At 31.0% G+C, this 22,349-nt stretch overlaps 1 protein-coding gene across 7 annotated transcripts in view; it reads left to right on the plus strand.

The window, feature by feature from the left end:
• Positions 1 to 22,349, plus strand: part of Nbea (neurobeachin) — a 628,163-nt gene that overhangs the window by 219,280 nt on the left and 386,534 nt on the right. For all 7 annotated transcript variants that reach the window (XM_047553976.1, XM_047553978.1, XM_047553977.1 and 4 more), the window contains 2 exons: positions 9,419 to 9,857; positions 20,067 to 20,221. In XM_047553976.1, the coding sequence (XP_047409932.1) occupies positions 9,419 to 9,857; positions 20,067 to 20,221 (594 nt within the window). The remainder of the gene's footprint in view (positions 1 to 9,418; positions 9,858 to 20,066; positions 20,222 to 22,349) is intronic.

Consider the following 22,349-nt stretch of genomic DNA (forward strand, 5'->3'; position numbering starts at 1 on the left):
TCTTTAAGTATCATCTGCAAATTGAGGTTACCTAATTTTATGTACATTAATATACACAATGGTGGAATATACTATATATTGCAGAAGAGTCACACCATAGTGTAACTTAAATTAGCCTACAATGAAGGCTACTGTAGACTCACTAGAAAAAAGCTTAAAAACAAGACTTAAAACATCACACTGATCTATAAGTTATTTAGCTTCCAGTCAGACCAAAATTCCTGTACTCTTTAAAGAAATGCAAACAATTCTTCACCAGAAAACATAAATTAAATACTACGCATCCAAGAAAATATTACTAAGCAATGTAAAGAGGTTGGAAAAAGGGGTACATAAACAGAAAAAAAAATTCAACAAATGGGAGCAGATTCAGAAACAACAGAAATGGTAGATTATCAGAGAAGGACATTAAAATAGCCCTTATACATATGTTCAGGATGTTTTTCAATTTAAAAGGATAAGTGAGCATAATGAGGGTAGAACTAAAAGACAAAGTAAAAGAACCAAATTGAAATTTTAAAGATGAAAAATGTGAATATCTTTCAAATGATAATTTCTGTGAATACTATTAACAAGACTTTAGTGGCTGTGTAATAGGCAGAAATCTGTGATGGTCCAAAGATTTTTCTTGTACACACTCTACAAAATTCCTGGGATGGTGGATGTGATGGATTTCTCTCTTGTGATAAAGCTGTTATATGGCATAGGTGCTTTTGTGTTTTTTATATATCCAAACAAGCCATCTGTAATCAGAGATAATTTAACTTCTTCCTTTCCAACTTGGATGCCTTTTGTTTCTCTCTTTTTTTTTTTTTTTTGCCTAATTGCTCCAGCTGGGACTTCAGTACTATGTTGAATAGAACCTCTCTCTTTAAACCATTGTATCTCTAATCCTTGCATGGTGCTTAGAAGCAATTATAATAAAATATCTCTCAAGTAAGTGATTAAGCTAGTGGGAGAACTAAGCAATTTTTGTAAAGGTGAGTATTCATGGTAGCCTGAAAATATGTTTAGTTAATAACCATGCTAAAATGGAGACATGGAACTTAACTGTAACTAAGTCCTGGAATATATAAAAGCTTTTTGTTAGTTAAATAAGAACGTTAATATTTAGATGAAATTACAAATAAATATATAGTATTATTTTATGATCTGTAGGAAATATGAATAGATCTAATTTATAAAAAGAATTTAAATGAATTAAGAAATAAAACAATTAAGATAATGTACTGATATAAGAATAGACATATGGCATAGGAAGTAAAAAAAATAGACTGCAGCATTCCATATGGTAATATGTAAGCATTCCATATATTATAAATGTAGCTTTTCTGATCAAATGGAAGAGGCAGTATCATTTGGTAAAGGATTACCAAGTGCCATAACCGTTTGTAAAAAGAATTAATATATTGTTATATATTGCATGATGTAAATTCTATGTGGTAAAATTTAAAGGTAAGACTGAAACTGTGAACATAATTATAGAAAATTAAAATTAATACTTATGTATTATTGGAAATGCCATTTTAAATCATTAAAACCAAAGGCTGAAACTGTTAAGTAAAAGATATGACTAAAAGTTTTACATATCTATGTGGCTTTATGTAAGGCATTACATGGCTAAATTAATAAAATTAAAAGGCAAATGCAAATGGGAAAAATGTTATATTTACATGTCAAAAGTTAACAGGCTTAATGAGTACAGAGCTTTCACATATCAATTAAAAGAATGTATAACAGTAATGGGAAAATGTAGAAGAAACTCAAGTATATAACTAACAACAAGAAGGTAAGGTACAATAGGAACAAGAAAAAAAAAGTAAAGTAGATTAATTATCAAAACGAAAATATGTCATAATATGCCAAACTGGGGAGACTATTGAAGGGTGAGAATGTAAATAATGTACGCTATATATAGCATAAAAATGTTCATAAACCTTTTTCTAATACTTTTTCTTTTATAATTGTTTCTTAAGGAAATAAGGATATATCAGTATTTTAAATACAAACTTTTTAACCACCAAATTTTATTGTATAATTTGAAATACAATTAATATTTAATAAATTGTTTATTTATATGAAGTTTATTAGCATTGCAAATTTTTAATCTCTTGTTTTTAGAATAATTTTTAAGTTGTAAATAATAATCCATTCTGTGGATACAATTTATAAGTACTTTAGTACATTATTACCAGTAAAATTTTGTGCAACTCTTATTGAGTACTGATATTGTATATACCATATATTTCAGTTATTTAAAGGCTAAAAATCATATCACTTTTTCCTAGCAATTATTTTTTTAAAACTTTAAATACTTAAAATATTATATGTTTTCATTATTAGTAAAATTAAAATACTATGTTGACTTTCAATTCAGTTAACAATAATTCCTTCAGTTTATGTCTTCTGAATAAATTAATGGTTTCCTGCTACATGCTAGGTACTAAGAATAGGTAATAGTGAACAAAATGTCTGTATTCCCACAAAGCTAATAGTCTAGTAAGGGAGATACACTTTTATAAATGACACATTTAAATATGTATTTGAATAGCATACTATATCCTAAGTAATAAATTTTTAGGTTATTGTAAGAAAGTATAAAATAAGAAATATAATGTAGTTCGGTAGTTGAGAATGCCTCTCATAGAGTTGACATTTATGCTGAGAACCAAAGGATGAATTCAGTTAGAATGGGGACAGTGAGTGGAAGCAAATTCCTGAAAAGAGCCACTGGTTCAGAAACATTTATTGGCGCATTTTGGGAACATGTTGGCAGAATATAATAAAGGAAAGAGATGCATTCCATGAGTTAGTTAGGTAGGCAAGAACCAAATCATGTAACCAAATCATGAAGGATCTGGTTTTAAAACATGTAGAGTGTTGTATTAGTTTTCTATTGCTTTGTCAAAGTTATCACAGATTTAATGATAAAAAATTATTATCTTGCAGTCCTATAAGTCCCATAGCCCTATATTATGATTCCTCAAAAAGAAAAAAAGGTGGGGGGTGAGAAATATCCAGAGTACATTGAGGGCTGGAAACATTAAGCAGACTTGTGAATGAGGACTTACTATTTTTCAATAGAAGATGGTGGTCTGTAGATAAAGGGACCAGTGCTAGGCGAGAGAGAGAAAGGGATTATAGATGAAGGAATAACTGATGAATTACTTGGCTCTTTATTTTATGATAGGATATGCTGATATTTGTAATGATGACAATGATGATAATCATTAAAACTGATGGCAGCAGCAAGTACAAAAATTTATAGTGAGACTTAATGCTATACACTATTCATACTTGAATTTTCTTGAATTATCATTATAATTGCCTCTATGATTATATTCCCATTTTACAGATAAAGGAATAAGGCTGAGGAAAGTTCAATGATTCATTGTATGTCACAAAGCTAATAAATGATAATAAGTCTTGAGTGAAATTCAAGTTGTCTGAATTTCAAAACATAGTCCTAACCATTATATTGCCAAATTGTGGCTTATCAAACTGATACCATTAGAGTTATACTGTATTTGGTTTTATATCTTTGTCTGCAATTCAAGAAAAGTCCTAGGACCATATGTTGACATTTTATGATCAGAATTAATGGTTTCCTCCATATTATGTTCTGAAATGCATGGTATATTTCTGAAGGAGTTGTGGATTTTATTCTTTGAAAAGATGAGGTTCACACAGGCTAGGGCAAGAGAAAAAGAAAATATTTATGTATGAATATTTTATATAAGTCTTTACTGATAATTTATTCAAAATGTGAAAATTGAAACTACATTAAAATTTGCTTAATTTGGAGGTAAGACTTACAGGAATAAGTGAAATAGGAACCACAAAAGTAATACTTCTCCAAAAATAACTGGCAGAAACTTTCAAAATCAACTGTTACAGTTCTCTGGAAAGTAACCAAATTCTTAACAACAATCCAAACAATGTTGATTCTAGAAAACCTGCACAACCCTTCCAAGATCAACAAGCTTTGTAGTGACTTAACTTACCATACTGCTGTTCACTCTCCTTAACTGTGTGGTATCTTGAAAACCAAAGTCAGACAACCATAGTAGCTGTGAAAACTTAACAGCTAGCAGAAACTGAAAAGGAATAGACCAATTTGGAGTTCCTTGGAAAGTTCCATCCCTGGAACATTAAACTGTTTGAGAGAAGCTCCCTGAATAACTTCATTTACTAGGTTTGTTATTATTTGTCCTGATCCAGAGTTTGCTTGGTGGTTAAAAACCCTAGCTCTCAGACATTTGTTGGAAAAATCATCAGTCATTTTCTTAACATTATTACTACCTCAAGTGATAGTGTCAACTGAGGTAAAGAATCTTGCCTCTCATCTTAGTAAGTCTTAGAAGGAGATACCATATTCCTGGGAGTGTACTCAGCCTAGGAAAGACCTAAGAAGGCCCTAATCCCTCATCTTTGCTGATCTTGAGGCCCTGAACAAACAGAAGTACAATCTAAGGCTGTTTTAAACTGTAGGAGCATTGTAAGCATGCCTCCTCCCACTGGGAGCCTCTAGCATAGAGTGGGAGATTGGTCTAGTACGTTTAAGGCAATGTCTGTCAAATCATTAGCTGACCACCAGGGGAATGGAGCAGAGATGTATGGCTTCAGGTGATAGAAAAGATTTTTACATAATTAGTTCAGGAAAGCCAATAAACAATAAGAGGGAGGTGTCTGATTTGCAGGATTGCCACATTATATTATTTAAAATGTCCACAACAACAAAAGAATTGTAAATCAAGCATAGAAATAGGAAAGTATAGTCAATATAAGGGTGACATGGAAAGGAGGGTATAGTTGATGGAAAATACCCCTGCGGTGGCAGACACTTAAACCAATTATTACAGATTATGTCCAAATAATTAAAGGAAAGCTTTTCTGAAAACTTGAAAGTATGAGGATGCTGTCTCACTAAATAGAGAATATAAAAAATGAGATAGAAATTTAAAAAATTAAGAACAAAATAGGAATCCTATAGTCGAAATTAAAGTAAATGAAAAATTTACTAGAGGAATTAGGCAGTAATTTTGAGTTGGTAGAAAAAAGGATCAGCATATCTGAAGATAGGTTAGTTTTAGTTATCCTGGTCTGAGGGATGGAATAAATTAAAAAAAATGTGTTTCACAAATTTGAGACACCAATAAATGAACAAACATACACATACTGCAAGTACTTGAGGAAAAGAAACAAAGATAGGGACAAGAAAGACTATTTGAAAATTATTGACATCAAAAATCCCCCAATTATAAAAATTATTAATATGTACATCCAAAGAATTCAGAGTACTTCTAAAGTGGTAAACTCAAAGAGACCCACACCTGCATAGAGTATAGTCAAAACATGAGTTGGTAGACTTTTTATTGTTGTTTCTTAATTACATCTTCTCAATTACCATTTTATCTGTTTTGGGTTTATATTTCAGTAATATTGAATTTCTGAAGTTGTATTTTTTCATACATTTAATAAAGGAAGCAAAAGAACCTTTATGTAAATATTACAAATAATACATGGTAGTCTTTTTGTGTGTTTATAAAATGAACTTTAATCTTGCATTTAAGGATTTAATGTAAATAAAATGTACAATTTAGTTACATACATGAACTTTGTTTTATTTTAAATTAATGTGATTCAGTTTTTTTAATATTACCACTTGAGCAAATACTAATTACAATTTTTAATGTTGTGCTAATAAGCAGCTGCAAATTTCTTTCATGTTTTTCCTTATTTAGAGAGTTTGGAAATCAGCAAGTTAGTACTTTAATATGTAAAACATATTGAAACACTTTATAAATCACTGTAGAACAGAAATTTTGGATGAAAGAATGTAATAAATGAGGTTAGCATGTAAACATCATACCACTTGCTAAACTTAACCCCATATATTTTCTTCCAAAATGTATTAGATGAATTCATTAGATTCAATGAAATACCCAAGAAAAAAAGGCATCTGTCATTCAAGTTCCTGGTTCTGACAAAGTTAAGATCACTCAGGCTGGTAATGTTTCTGACATGGGCTATTGCTACAAAAACCAGTGAGAACTATTAAAATTACAAGCCCACTGGCATTAATATCACCTGCACAGGTGTAATCACTTATTCTTTCTCTGCTTATGCCAAACTTTCTATTAAACTCACTTGTTTAGTGTCACAGGGATGCATTCTGGAAAGGTAAGTTATCTAAGCTGAAATTTATGGTATCAGGTAAGAGCTTGCACTGTAAATGCTGTCAATACATAATTAGAAATTAAGGTGGGCTTCTTGACTACTTATCTTTTTTGTTTGCAGTTACTATTATAACATTTTCCACTGACTTTTTTATTTATTTACATGGAACACAGAGGGTGTGCTTTACAAAACATATTTATTTGATAGAATCTTTATTGAAATATAAAAATAACTGCTTTTCAAAAATCATTGTTTCAATAAAAATAAAATTAAAAGAGTTTTTGGTGCTGTGTAAATATTTTGATTGACTATTTGAAAACATTCTAATATTAAATATTAGCCCATTAAGGTTCAAGTTTTGAATTTTGTGACTATTTCAACAAAATTATCATGGATGTAAAGTTACCATAATGGTGTATTTGTTATTCATTTTAATATTTTGTAAGTGTTTTGTATGTAGGATGATGGTAAATAATGTGTTAGTAAACTTTCAATTGTTTTTACAATTGAGAGACCAATGTTTATATTGCAATTCCAAATATCTCATTAGTATGTTATAGATTTTAATGCTCTTTGAGAGTCAATTAGTTGAGCAGATAAGCAAAAAATTGTATAATTGGTGGCAAAAACTTTGGATGTGGTAGCTTGTGAACACCAAATCAAAGATTCTATTTTCTGATATATTTTACTAGTGAAATACTTATATTTCAGTCTAACCTGACTTGAAAAGTTTAAAGTTTTTGTGTAGCTTGTAATGTAAAACACACCATAAATAAAAATCTTTAGAGATCATGTTAGTGTAAAGCCAAAACTCTAGATCAAATCTATAAATCAGCTAAATTGACTAAGAACTAGACAAAATTATATGCCTTATACCTTTTGATAATTAAATACTGTAAGAAAGGTTAGCCCATCCTAGAACCATGACACTGTCTTTTTGTTATTTTTCTAATTAGAGTTATTATATCTCTACCCTTCCATTCTCTGTCCCGTTGTCATAGAAAATGTTACCACTGATGTTCAGCTCTTTCAGTATTTTTACACAGTTTTTTTCTCAAAAATGTGCAGTCTGTGTGTGTAAAGGTGCATCAAAATAAATTCAGGTAACTAGTAGTGGAACAAAACACCTCAGACATATTATCTTTTCATTCTATATTCTTCAGTTATTTCATCAACTTCCAAAGTGTCTACTGTCACCTTGGTTTGATTCTAAAGTGTATGACTATTTTTCTCTTGGCTTACAGATATACATATCTGAGATTCTGCAGACTGACTGGTTCAAAATATAATTAATTTTTCCCCTAAACATTCCTCCTATTTATCCTCTTTTCTCAGTGGCATATTACCATTTTATCTTAAGTTATATATTATAGGAATTCTCTTTTCCTCTTCCTCCTTCCTTATTCCTAATGTTATTATTTCAAATTTTAATCTTCTCTCATAAGGTTTCATTTTAAAAAGTCACAATTTATTATCTTTACCTCTTATCTGTTCTGTTCTCTAGTGCTTTGCCAAGTGTTGTTAAAATTGTCTTTAAAACTTCATTGCAATAATTTTAATTTTTAATATTCGACACCATAAAGAATCCATCTACTCTCTTCTTCACTTTGATTATTCAGTCTTTGAATATTATTACCGTATTTCCCAGATTAATCTTTTCTTCTTGCCATTGATCAAACTAAAAAGCAAATAAACAAAACTGAAACCTATTTAATAAATATAAGGAAAGCTGCAACGTAACAGTCTATTTTGAGAGATGTGTGTTTTTAGTCAATTGAAATGAGAATTGGGCAGTGGATAGATTAAATAAAATGAAGATTTTATTTTATCCTAAACCAATCACTCTGTAGTATCATTCAGATCAAAAGATCAGGGAAATAAAAGTCTTCTTGCTTTTGAAACTTGGCAGATTTGTTCTCAAATTAATCTGGAAAAACTAATAAATTCACAGCTTCAGTAAATTTGAAATTTATGCCACTAATCTACATTCAAGAGATTAACAAAACTGTCTAAGCCACAGGGCCAAAGATTCGAGCCTGTTTCTAAAGAAGTCCCAACACATTATCTTCAGTTCCTTAGTATGTGGGTATAAAACTTTCAACACGTTTTTATCCCTTCCAACAATAGTATCATCAAAATAGCATTTGTCTGAATTCTCACTAGGGCTCTCACAAAAGGTTTGCAGGGTGTCTTGCTGAACTCGAAATTGTCTGTTACCCTGTTGGGTAGTCCCCTGATTTCTTGTCCAAATACTCTTTTACAAAGAAACAAATAAAAACAAAAATAAAGTAGAAGTTTTATAGAACCTACAGATTTGAAATTTTGAAGAGATCTTATACATTAGTCTGCCTTTCTTATTTAACAAAGGACATACTTAAATATAAGAAATATAAATAGCTAACATATGATTTATCTACATTATGTAGGAAATGCAAATAAGTTATACATTGTCTCTTTTGGTATCTTATTTTCTTCAAGATGACTTGCATACATCCACTTTACCTAGATCAGATCATTTTTAAGGCAGATTCTGGTGATTTGTAATGTGGAGAACTTTATATTATAAACTTTGATATAATTAGATTTGATAGGAATTTGATATTTTTAAGATATCTATATTTTCATATCTACAGATATATACATGTTTCTGATTCATTTTTTGCAAATTAAAGTTTATATTTATTCAAAAAGAATATCATTATAAAGGCACATACAAAGTTCTTGAGCATTATTCTATAATTAATTTATTTTTGAACTAGTTCACATTTTACATTTTTTTTTGGAATTTTGTGTTACTTATATGTAATTTAAAAAAAACGTGTTTAAATATTTCAGACATTATGTTATTGGTTATTGAAATACCAAAGGTAGAAAAATGTCATATTTCTTAAAAATAATATGATTGACACCTGACAATGAAAGATAAAAGGAAATTCATGTAATAATTAATAAGATGCTTCAAGAAATTGTTGTGAAAACAATTTCCTGATGTTGTTAAAGGCATTAGTTTAAAAATTTCATATGATTTTTGAAAGAATCAGGGTTATTTTGATGTTTGCTGAACAAAACAACAGATGTATATGGATGATGTAACAGAGTTGTGGTATTTGCACAATTATGATTGTGCAAATTTTTTGTTTCTTATACTTCATTTTCTTTATTCCACTGCAAAAACATTTAATTAATAACACAAAGCTTTCATTTGTGAAACTTTTAAAATTAAATTCTTTCATTACAGAAACACCTGCTGCATTTCCAGACACTATAAAGGAAAAAGAAACACCAACCCCTGGTGAAGATATTCAACTAGAAAGTTCAATTCCTCATACGGATTCGGGAATTGGAGAGGAGCAAGTGGCTAGCATCCTGAATGGGGCAGAATTAGAGACAACTCCAGGCCCTGATGCCATGAGTGAACTCTTATCCACTTTGTCTTCAGAGGTGAAGAAATCACAAGAGAGCTTAACTGAAAATCCCAATGAAATGTTGAAGCCTGCACCATCCATATCTAGCATTAGTCAGACCAAAGGGATCAATGTCAAGGAAATATTGAAAAGTCTTGTGGCTGCCCCAGTTGAAATTGCAGAATGTGGCCCTGAACCTATCCCATACCCAGACCCAGCATTAAAGAGAGAGACGCAAACAATTCTTCCTATGCAGTTTCATTCCTTTGACAGGTAGGTATTGAATTTATTATTCACAGTACTCTATTTGTAGAAGGAACATTAGAATCTGTTAATTTTATTTAATGTAGAAGGGCTTCAAAAACTATATTAATATAGATTCCTATTACAAAGAATATTAAAGAGAAAGACCAACCTGATGAATCTTATAGGACATTTTCGTGAATTCAGAAAAAGGGTTTCAAAGTGATATGATAAGTATTACATAGAATACAAAATAGGAAAACCCAGATTTTGCTTACAATCCATCATCAAGGGACCATGGCACCATGGGGGAGTCATTTTTCTCTCGATTTATGTATGAAGTGGGAGAGAGAGAATAGACAAAATCTCTCCAAGATCTCTTCTGGTTCTAGAATTCCATTGTAGTATTATAAAATATTGTGATAAGTCTTGGATATTAATAGCTTGCTCTAAGTAGTAAAGTTCAAATTTTAATTGGAATTATATTGAAAAAAGAAAAATCATATGAAATATTCTTCTGTACAGGATTTTTAGTATCAGTGAAAAAGCCATATCTTGTGGCATATATTGAAAAGTAAATATTCTTGAAAGGCATTTTTGGCATTTAGATATCTAAACCATTTACAATGTGGCCTATAAATCTGCATTTAAATATTATATCACTAAAAGAATTTGTTAGAAACAATGTGTCCTTTTTTCTGTTGCACTGTATATACAATAAAAAGATAGTTCAAGCCTGGCTCTGTGGCACACTCCCAGTGGCTCAGGAGGCTGAGGTAGGAGAATCTCAAGTTTCAGGCCAGTTTTAGCAACTTAGCAAGGTCCTAAGCAACTTAGTGAGACCCCATCTTAAAATAAAAAAAAAATAAATAAAGGGCTGGGGTCCACCTCAGTGTTAAAATGCGTCTGTGTTTAATCCCCAGCAGCCTCCCCTACTCCAAAAAAACAGTATAAAGAAAGAGAATAAAATATTTTAGAACTAAAGAATCTGCATATATACTATATCTAATTATTTAAAAACATGTGCACCATCAGGAAAATATTTTAGGTATTCAACTAATTACTACTGGTAGTATTTAACTTTGACCACTGAGATTGACATGTATTATAAATAATGTTTACATATCAATGTATAAACTAAAGAATGCTTTGGTTTACCATCCGAATTATATCATTATTGATTTTTGAAACAATTGTTATACCAAAATTTTATACCAAAATTTTATACCAAAATTCACATATGTGTGTAGGGGTGTGTGGTGATTGACATGCAGGCGTTTTTAGTTTTAGAGAGACAAGATTGTGTGAAGAAATCAAATGTTTCTTAGAATGTCAAACTAGAATGTCAAATATGTAGTCAAAATATTAATTTGTATTCAATATTGTTTTCTCTTAAGTAGCCACATTTCTTTGTTCTAAAGAGAGAAGGTAAGTTTTTATAGTATAGGGGTAGAGGTGTAGCAATAGAGTCATTCAGTTAGGATGAATTATCCTTTTCATATACAAATGTGATTTTAAACTGTGCCTAAGAACTCTTAAACATCTATCCCTTGAAAATTTGTTGTGTAAATCTATAAGGCAGTAAGTACCATGTTGGCTATAAAGATGAATAAAATAATTTTTAATTTCAGTGATAAGGAAGTAAGATGTTTGCAAATAATTGTCATATAAGACTAAATGTACTCTGTCAAAGTTTTTAAAAAGTGAAAAATGGTGGGAATAAAATATTGACAAATATTTTTTCTATTAATTTTAATTGTTTTAACATTATATTCATTTGTTCATTCATATAGTGAAGGTTCGTTAGGCCATTTCACATGGATGGTCCCCTATTTCATATATGTAGTTTATATTCCCAGAATCTCTTTGTATGTCTGTTTGGAGTTTGTTTAAGCATATATCTTTAGGTGTATGTACTTGTGAATATCTGTAAGTCTATGTCTAGAAATAAAAGCTACAATAATTTAATATAGGGTCATAATTTTTGTATCCTTTCTTAAATTATATATTTAAATTGCATTAAAATACAAACTGATAAATACAGAGAATTATTGATTTTCATAGGAGAATTCAGTGGAATAAAGACTAAGTAAAATATTTTTGTTTTAGTTTGGATTATTATTAAGAATTTTTTTTCTTTAAAACTTAAAGCAATCACCTGAGTGCCAATGTTCCTAGCTACTCAATATTTATTATACTTTTGAGAATATTGCTTTATAAAAATAAAACTCTCCATTTGTTCTTGGTAGCATTTGTGCAAAGTGCAATGGGAGTGGAATCATTATTCTAAAGTTGCATAAGTAGAAATGAAATTGAAGAGCACAAAGCATATTTCAATTCTTTTTAGGGAAAGAGTCTCTAGTGTAGTTAATATATGCAGTAGCTCAAGTACTATCAAATGTAAATGATGAGGTGATATTGATGAAAGGAGGGGATTGAGGTCTCAGGGGGCACTGATGACGGATTGAACAGAAGCGGCCTTGCACTGCACGTAACTCAAGTCTGTCGTCTTCACTGCTCAAAGCCATAATGGGAGGTGGCAGTCTGAAATGAGTTGCCACGGCAAAGAGTATTATTTTTGAAATGCTTTCACACAAATCACTAGGCCCTGCATACAACTTAGTTTCATGCTTTAATGTCATCAGGAGGCACAAATTGGTGTGTCTAATTGTTTGCCACCTGCCAGCAAAATGAGCTGCCAGCCAGCCAGACGGGTTTGATTGTCTGTCAGCCATTCAATAGATTGAGAGTGACAACATCAAAAATTTAACTTCAAACTCTGAAGCTTTGAGCAGCTTTTCAGAGACATCATCCCACAAGTGCTTCTGGACCACTGCATTTTTCAATTATATTTCCAGTGTATTGCTGCCATTTGCCTTTTCTGTCTTAAGATAGCCATAATTACTTTATGAGGAATATAAACATATTTCTGAAGCACTAAAGTCTGAAATTCAAGTTATGACATGTCTTTTAACATCAGATTGAATTCCTTGAAAATAGGATCCACAATGACAGGCTTTAGAATGAAGGTCCAGATTGCTACCTGTTTTAAACAGAATTATCATGGGTTTTACCCTACCAGTGAAGCATTTTTCATTTTTATCTTTTGCTGAAAAATAGATATTCAGTTGCGTGATTCTTTGTGACTAAGTCATATTTCCTAATAATATTATGTCATCCCTGTAGAAATCATCTTTGATTTTACTTTTGCTAACCAACTGTTTATTGGTTCTATTGCAAATGTGCTAACAATGTAGTCATTGTACTTATTGTAGAACATAAGTTTGGAAATAAGTTCTTAAATCAACTGATGTAATTTGAATTCCGTTTACTTGTGTTCTAGATAGGGTGTTTCTCCCGACTCAGGATGGAACATTAATGAATTTCAGTGCTTTTGAAGTTTTTTTTTTTTTCATTAAGTAAATTGCAACCTCAAATTTTGGAACATTTATACTTAATTAAAATAAACTTTTTCATATAGAATTAGATATTTCATCAGATTACATGTGAAACATTATATGAATGTTCTCATTTACATATGTAGGAAATGATGATTCCTTTTCTTTTATTACCTCTAATCATTTGTGCAGATTTATGTGCCTTTCATTACAGTGAGTGTATATATTTATGAAATGTAATATGAAATGTAAAATGCTAGAGATCCTCTAGTATTGTTCTATAGGAACATAATATGTATAGAGAAGCATAATATGTATAGAGAAAATGCAATTTTGAACAATGTTTCCAAATTTCTTTTACTGTGTGACAAAGAGAAGAAATATGATAGTTTTGTTTCTACAAGGAAAGCATAATAATCTCATTTTATTATTCACATTGCAAATTACAAAGTTCTTCAATACTATCTCTTTGGATAGATTTCTAAATAGGTCTGTGGTTTATTAACTATTGATGTATTGGTAGCTATCACTTTCAGTTTTTCTGTAGAACTAATTAAGCTTTGCCCTATCTTTTAAAGAAAACATTTAGCCCTGTGTATTCACATGCATGTATCATCTCTTGACAACTTAGTATATATCTGTGATTTGAGCTCTGTTCATTTCCTAAGGTGTCCCAATACCATCCTTACTTTCAACAATAGAGAAAATAAGGGGAGGGGGACAGTGTGCTTCTACATAATTTTAGACTTCATTAGGTTTTTAAAAATTGTAAGTCTGGGATACTATACAGTTCTTAGAATTGTGTTGCTTTTTTTTTGCTAACATATGTTAATCTTACATAATTTTTTTCATCCTTTTTGATTTTATTAACTTGCTTGTTTTGGAATTACTGTGTTTGGCATATTCAGCCAAATTAGTTGTTTTTTCCCTTAACTTTTTAATATCTCACCTTCAGGTATTTCATGCTCTGAAAAAAGGACACCCAGAAATACAGTCTATTTTGTAAATGATGTAAAACTCAAAAAGAAAGAAACTTATTTAGGTATCATATTATTAAATCTGAAAAATAAGCTTTGGGTAAATATTTTTTCTCCAGTTTCACTGGTTTTTAACTTTGGTTTTAAGACTAAGAATGAAAATTCAGGGTAAATAATAAAGGAATGTTTAGTAGAGTTGATAGAATCTTCTTACATTATTTAACCTTAGAATTATGTAAAAATGTGAAAAAGTACAATTACTTCTGAGGACTTTGCTTTCTGTTCATATTGCTTTGTATTTTTTGAAAAAGGTATTTTGATTGTATTACTTAAAAGATGAAGTAGTTAATGTAAGTCAAATTGATTCCAAATCTGTCAACCTTTACAATTCAAATTTTATATTTCTATCCTCTGTAATTAATCTGTTTTTATTATGCTGAGTGTTCTGGATGTGTATTGGAAGGACAATTGCCAGGAGATGCAATTTTTACTAAGTTTTTGTTTTTGTTTTTGGTGCTGGGGATTGAACCCAGGGCCTTGTGCTTACAAGGCAAGCACGCTACCGACTGAACTATCTCCCCAGCCCAATTTTTACTGTTTGACTGTATCCTTATTTCCCCAATGTTGTTGCCTTTGTCTTTCCTAACATTGACATAAACAGTTCACTGAACTGTATAAAATATTTCTTTTTTGTAGTTACTTTACTAAAACTCTTTATTTTTTTACCTATCCTTTTCATGTTGGTATTTTCAAGTATTTTACAAAGTAGAGAAGCATACTAGAAGAAAACATCAGAGCAATAAAAACATCAGACCCCCAAATTACCTACATTACAAAAATTCTAGAAGGCTTTATGGTTAGCTTAAAAAAAGTAACAATCATTATTTTTGAGCTTGGTTAAAAGACCGCAGTCTCAGAAAAAGATACTATATCTCCATTCCAAAAGTTTTTACTTCACCTTAGGCAATCAGCAACTCTCAGGTGGATTCCTTCTGTCTTGAGATTCTTGTCTATTTCCAGGTGTCCTCCCTTCATCCCAAATTGATTTTCTGTATTTATGCCAGAGATATTTTCTTAAATACAGTACTGATGAAGATTCTGAAAAAATGTCTTATTATTTACATAATAGAGGAAGAATTACTTAGTTTGGCACAGAAAGTCTTCACCTTCCCCCAGTCATAAGGATTCATATGTAGCTCCTTTGACCTGTTATGCTGCTTTGTATCTCTTGGCTTAAGATTTACTATGGAACTTTTTCACACATTTTTCTTCACTTGGCAATTTCCTAGCAATCCTTTTTGATCCAGGTCATTCTTCCTTGATAATACACATCATATGTCCCTGAAAGGTCTTGTGTATAACTTGGAATTGGCAATTTTTGAAATGTATTACACAGTTGCTTTGTCTGCCCATATATTCCTTTCTGGTATCTCCCAGGTATGGCCATATCCTCTTTTTCTTGGAATTCCCTACACTTCTTAGTGTAGTTGTATTCCTTAACCTGTTAATTCTCAATAAGTGTTACAGAAAAGAGGGAGAATACAGAAATAAGGAAAGGATTATTATATGGATCTACAAATAATTACAAATTCACCTTGCTTAATGAGTCCCTATTTTTAGAAGCCCCTCCTTCTGTATTTTATTTTGTACTTGGGACAAACTATGAAGTACACAGATGAAGTAGTATTCTTGCTTTTACAAAATTTGCAGGAGTTTTTAATGGACCCCCCTGCCCCACCCAAGACTGTCCTTGGTCCACTTCTGTATATTTGCACTCACTTCTTTAGCAATCTTATCCACTTCTCAGCAGTAAATAGTATCTACATGCTAATTGTTTTGATATTTATATCTCATTCTAAACCTGCTCCTAAACTGAAGACTTGTCTATCCATTCTCCTATTCAGCCTCATTATTTGAATGATTAATAACTTAATAGTCATTGTGCTCCAACTATAGTCTTTCCTATCATAATGGCAATTAACTCTTCCAGGTCCTTAATGAAAAGGTTTTTTTGCATTGTCTCTGACTTTTCTCACATGCACATCATGTTCTGAAAATCCTGTTGTGTTGGCTAATATAACTGGTGATCCACTTCTCACCAGTTTACATTTGTCATTCTGATCCCACAGACTTCTCTTTCTTGTGTTATTATAGTGTTCACCTTTCTTGTATTGTTATAGTATTCCACTACAGGCCTCCAGAGTCTACCCTTGTTCCTGCTTAAAGTTTATCATCATAGCAGCTAGAATGAGAGTTTTATAAGCTACAGTCTTATTCCTCTTTTGTAAGTGCTTAATGGCTTCTGATTCCATGCTGAGTAAAAAAAGCTTCACGTCTATACGGTATACCTCAGTGTCCTGTGATCTGAACCCTTCTTATCTTTTATGTTCTCTGTTGCTCAGTCTTATAGTTACACAAACCATTTTGCTGTTCCCTCTGTGTGGAACACTCTTCCCTAGGTGTCATCATGACTTGTTTCTTCACCCCGTTCAGTTTTCTCAGATACCACTTTTTTCTCAGTCTTGTCTGAACTACCCTTTCAATAGTATTCCTTACCTCTGTTCATGCTTTGGTTTTATTTTAGCATATACCAACTGATATACTGTGTTTACTCCTTTATATCATTGTGTTTTATGGCTCTTCCTGTTTGAATGTGAGTTCCATGAGGGCTGGAATATTGTTCCATACTTGACTGTATCTGTAGAACTTAGAACATGCCTTCATACATCACACTGTTCATGAAGATTTATTAAATGAGTCCGTGAATTAAAGAACAAGACCATACCCCACATTTCTAGTTGGAATTGGGATAAATTCAGTGATGGAAGATCCATATGTATAAAGTATCAGTCACTGCATTAAAAACATAATCACTCAGTGAAAAAAATTTGTAAAAGTGAAATAGATTGAAATATTTCCTGAGTTGCACTGTTTTGATGGTAACCTTTATAACCTTATGATATGTAGAGATCATATGTAGAATCAAGTAATTACTTACTTTTTAGTAGTTTGCAGTCTTAAAGGTATAGGATACAGGTTTGAAATTGTGTGGGAAAGCATAGAAAGAATCTTCTTGATATCAAAAAAATTCAGTTGTAAAGTGTGTGCAGTGTAGAGGACTCATAGGTATCCATCAGTATGAATAACATCTGTAAGAAGAGCAAAATACTTTACTAGTTTAGATCAGTGGTTCTTACCTTTTTAGTGGCCATATTATTTGAAATTCATATAAAATTTACATATTCACCATAGAAAATGTATGTACCTTCCAAATTTGTATATGTGTTAGTGTATTTATGCATCCTAAATGGGTACCTGCAATGGGTATTTAAACTCCTTGGTAAGATTAGCTTCATGTAGATGGAATAATTAACCAGGGGGAAATATTGAATAACAAACTGATAGAAGATGTTCTCAGAGTTGAAAATCTTTATGTTCATATGTAAGTACTTGAAAATACTGAGTAATATTCTGAAAGATAAATAATTTGTTATCAGCACATTAATAAAGTTAACGTTCAAGTTATTTATAAAATGGACTGCTAAGGACAGAGGATTTTTTAAGGTGTTAGGGAATGGGTAGTGTTGGTGAAAAAAAAATGACATTAAGGACAAGAATGTGCAATCTTCTGATTCTAGGTAAACAATCAGAGAGAAAATTCCTTACAAATTCTTACAATTATAAATTCAGAAAAAAATGTAAAAAACCAGGCAGATCTGCTTTCTCATTTCTCTTAGCCAGACCTTTGTCATGTAGTCATGCTAGTCATTTAAACACATGAGTGTTTGGAAATTGGAGTCCATAAATGTTAGGAGACACTTTTTCCTCCTGTTAGCCCTTGTTTGGCATTTTGGTTTCTTATCAGATACCTTCAAATATTTGAAAGTTGCTAAAATTTTTCTTTTTTACTATAATTTTCTAGTCTTTTCAGTCTTTTCTCACGTGACCTATTTTCCGTATACATTCTCATCCTAACTGTTCCCTTACGGCCATCGTGCTCTTTGTCATTATTTTTAAAAATATGACACCAATAACTGCTCATAGGATTTTGTTTATAATTACAGGATTATTCCAGGATTATTGCTTCTTTCCATTTGAGTACTGTTGCCCATATAGACCCATAATACATCAGTACTTTGGGAGCCATAATAATGATAACAATTGTGAGAACCAGTTTACAATATTCTGAGTGGGGGACTAAGTACTTTCTATGCATATCTCCTTTTAGCTTTATAACAGTAGAATTTTATACAGTACACACCATAGGTCTTATTTTAACAGGAAAGAAAATGGACCTTAGAGAGATTTACGTGCCCAACACAACACAGAGAGGTGTTCTTAGAGGTTGAATTCTAGTGCAGATCTGTAGGTCACTGATAGAGTTACTCTTCTCCTATATTTATATTCCATTTTGTACTGCCAAATCCTGCTGAGCTTGCTGTTAAGTGAAACATCTAGACACTTTGGCTATCTAATTCAGATAATTTTTTTTTTTTTTTGAGGCAGGCATTTGGTGTTGTTTTTCATTTTATTGATAAGCCACCATTGCAGGATTTGGAGAGTCACATTTTTCTCTCATTGTGTGACTTATTTTTCTTAATATTACTTCTTTCTCATAGCCTGTACACTGAATAAGATTTTTCATGGAAAAATAATAAAATACAGATGCAATTAATATCATACTTCAGGGCTGGGGTTGTGGCTCAGTGGTAGAGCACTTGTCTATCATGCATGAGGCACTGAGTTTGATCCTCAGCACCACATAAAAACAAATAAATAAAAAAATAAAGATTTAATTTAAAATAAAATCATACTTCAAGTTGGATATTTTTGTGTTAGTCATCAATTTTCAAGCATTATATTTGAGCTTAAAAATATCCCGTATATCTAATTTCTAGGTGAATAAATTCAGTAATGATTTAGTAATGCTTGGAAGGTATTTGTGAAATGAAGTTCACAGTGCTTTTGAACTTGAGAAGGGTGACTTCACTGCAAGGAGATATAGATATTTATCAGTTGAAAAATAGTTTTTTTGTTCATAGTTTTAAATTGATTGTTATCCACATTTATCATTTAAACAACATAATTTCAAGTTCAGAAAATTTTAAATGAAATTCACTTAAAATGCTAAAAAAAAAAAGGAAAATATTGAACTTGGTCCAGTGTTCAAAAAATCAAGGCTCAAAGGCTAAATAGATCTTTACCCAAATATCTATTGTATCATCTCAGTTCTCTTTCATTATAACCTTACTTGAAAAATAACTCAATTGTGTTCAGAAAAATAAAATATAACCTAATTATGCCCTTAGGTGTTACTTTTTTTGGCTTAATTTTTAGTTTCCTTATGGGGCAAATTTAAAAATTAGCTGTCAAATGTTTCTTTGCTGTGACATTTTATGAATATTATATACAGTTAGAATATAATATGGATAAAATGAATATTTTATGTATATTTTATCAAAAATTCTATATGCATATATAAAATTTGCCAACTGGAATAAATATGCCCCAGTATTCCCCGACTCATGATTACAGTCACTTGTCATTTTAAGAAAGGTTCACAAACTCCAGATTCTACGTTAATTTCACTGGTCAATATACTTTGCAGTATTTCCTTTATACCTATATCCTTTTCAATGATGAAGTTGAGCTCATGAGTTTAAAAAATTCTAAATTAAAATAAGATGAAGAGAAAGGAGGGAGAGACAAAAATGTATGTGGTGGGGGAGTTAAGGGAGAAAGTAGAAAAAGGAAGGGAGAGGGAGGAAGGTGAAACTCAACATTATGTATCTGTCATACATAACAGGATTATAATTCACCTTAAGCTTTATATTTGTTATTTCTTATCACTTCTTTCTTTGCAGGAGTGTTGTGGTGCCTGTAAAGAAGCCACCTCCAGGTAGTTTAGCTGTAACCACTGTGGGAGCCACCACTGCAGGAAGTGGGCTGCCAACAGGCAGTACCTCTAACATTTTTGCTGCTACTGGAGCTACACCAAAAAGTATGATTAATACAACAGGTATTGTCCTTATATATTTTTGTGATACCTCATCTTTTGCTTTCTGTTTTCTATATCTTCATTTTTTTCTTATTTGATCTTAAAAATGAAAAATGCCCTGATCATTTAAGATTATCTTAATCTTAAGAAGGTTATATGTCGTGTTGCAACTTTTCAGAACTTGTTTCTGATTCTAGGATGCAAGTTTTAGTGGTCATTTTTAGGAGACAGTATTGGTTTTTGTTTTGAGTTTCCTCAAAACATTGCGCTCTTTACTTCCAGAGTGAAATTAGATTACTGAAAGGTATTTGGGGAGCAAAAGCAAAAGATCATTAGAAAACTGAAGTTTTAGATGTAAAAATTGGTAAATTGTATCAAGAATATGAAAGTATGATAAAAATATTAGTGTGAAAACCATGGATTTGGTGACATTTACTTATTGAATCCTAATACATACTTTGCTAAATCCCCTAAGGGAAGGCAGTGCTCCCGTAAGAACCTTGATGATAGGCAAGAGCCTCAACATGATGAAAAGTGCATGTGAATAAGAAACCTTGATTGACACTGAACTAATTTATATACTTAGATTACTATTGTATCCATTGTCCAATAATTTCCTAGTGATTGTAGGAACCAAAAATTCCAAATCTTTATAAATTTTAAAACCTGCCTAAAAATATCTTTTTATTTGTAAATTTCCAGAAATGTTCCTGTTTTTTATTAGCTAAATAAATCCTTACCCAAATCTTTGTGATTCCATTTTAGGTATTTAAACAACGCAAGATGATCCCTGACTTTTCTTCCCTGACTATAGTAGTCTTCTCTTCTCCAAACTGTATAGCCTTGAACTTTTCCATTTATTATCATTGCTTAGATTCTTCCCATTTTTATTAATTTCGTAGCTCTTCTTTGTGCTTTCTGTATCTATCTTGTTTATCATATCACCTGAGTCTGACATATCATGAACAACACACTTATGGGGTTGTAGTAAGTAGAATGTACTATATTAAACATATATCATTTATATATTAGCCAATAAACATAAATGGCATTGTGTTAAAGAATATATCTTTGATTTATCTATATTATAAATAAATGTTTATATCTGATTTTTCTGAAGACATTAAAGTCTTTCTTTTCAGTATTACAACCTTATTTATATTCATTTGGTATTCTAGAAATAGGAATAAAACTTTGTTTTACTAAAATATATACTACAAAAGTTTTAAGATTTTGAAAACATGCCAATGTAATAGAAAAATAATTTACATGCAGGATTTTCATTGAATAAAGTCCTTATTTTTCTTAAGACTTTGGTAAATGAGAAATTATATCACCTCTGATTTTATCTAATCAGAAGTCATGATGTTTTCTTTTAATGTCTCTTTTAAGAATTAATAATGGATTTAGAAAATAATGGTAATAAGTAATATTATAAAGTATGTAATGTCAAAATGAAAAATAAAATTAGCAATAAACTTCTTCCTTAGAATTATTATTGCATATGAACTGTGAACCAACATCTAAACTAGGCACATTTTCCAATTTACATATCCACACCTAGGAGCTTTATAAATGTTATAGTAGAAATCCCAGGAAGTAGCTCAGTTTTGTGGGAATTAGTAGAAGACATGATAATACTTAGGAACACTAGATGTCCCTCAACTCCACTGCTATTAAATATACTTATGTGGTATTATAGAAAAATCTCTTCTAAAATGGCATCTTCATATCATTGAGGAGAACTCATTGTTCCAAAATCAGGTACACAATTATATTCAATATAGCCCTTCTGGTGCAAATTATTTATCAAAGTGAGCATTCAGTTCTGCAGAGCCACAAATTTGTATTTCAGACCATTGTAATTTATGTCTTAGATGGTAAAAACTAAAAATATTTTAACATAGCAATGAAAATAGATAAAATTTTCACATTTAAATTTGCATTGTTTTATCAACCTCATTTATCTAGAATCTTTTTCATTTGTTGTTGTCTTTAATTTATACCCCATTCGTAATATGTAGATTTTTTAGCTTAACATAAGTAAATCAACTGGATTTTATTTAATGCAATAGCTGTTATTTAGAACTATAATGAATTTATTAGTGTACTAATGGTCAAATGGTTTTCAGTTGTCAAATTCTGTTTT

The sequence above is a fragment of the Sciurus carolinensis genome, chromosome 5, assembly GCF_902686445.1.
Source record: "Sciurus carolinensis chromosome 5, mSciCar1.2, whole genome shotgun sequence".
Lineage (NCBI taxonomy): Eukaryota > Metazoa > Chordata > Mammalia > Rodentia > Sciuridae > Sciurus > Sciurus carolinensis.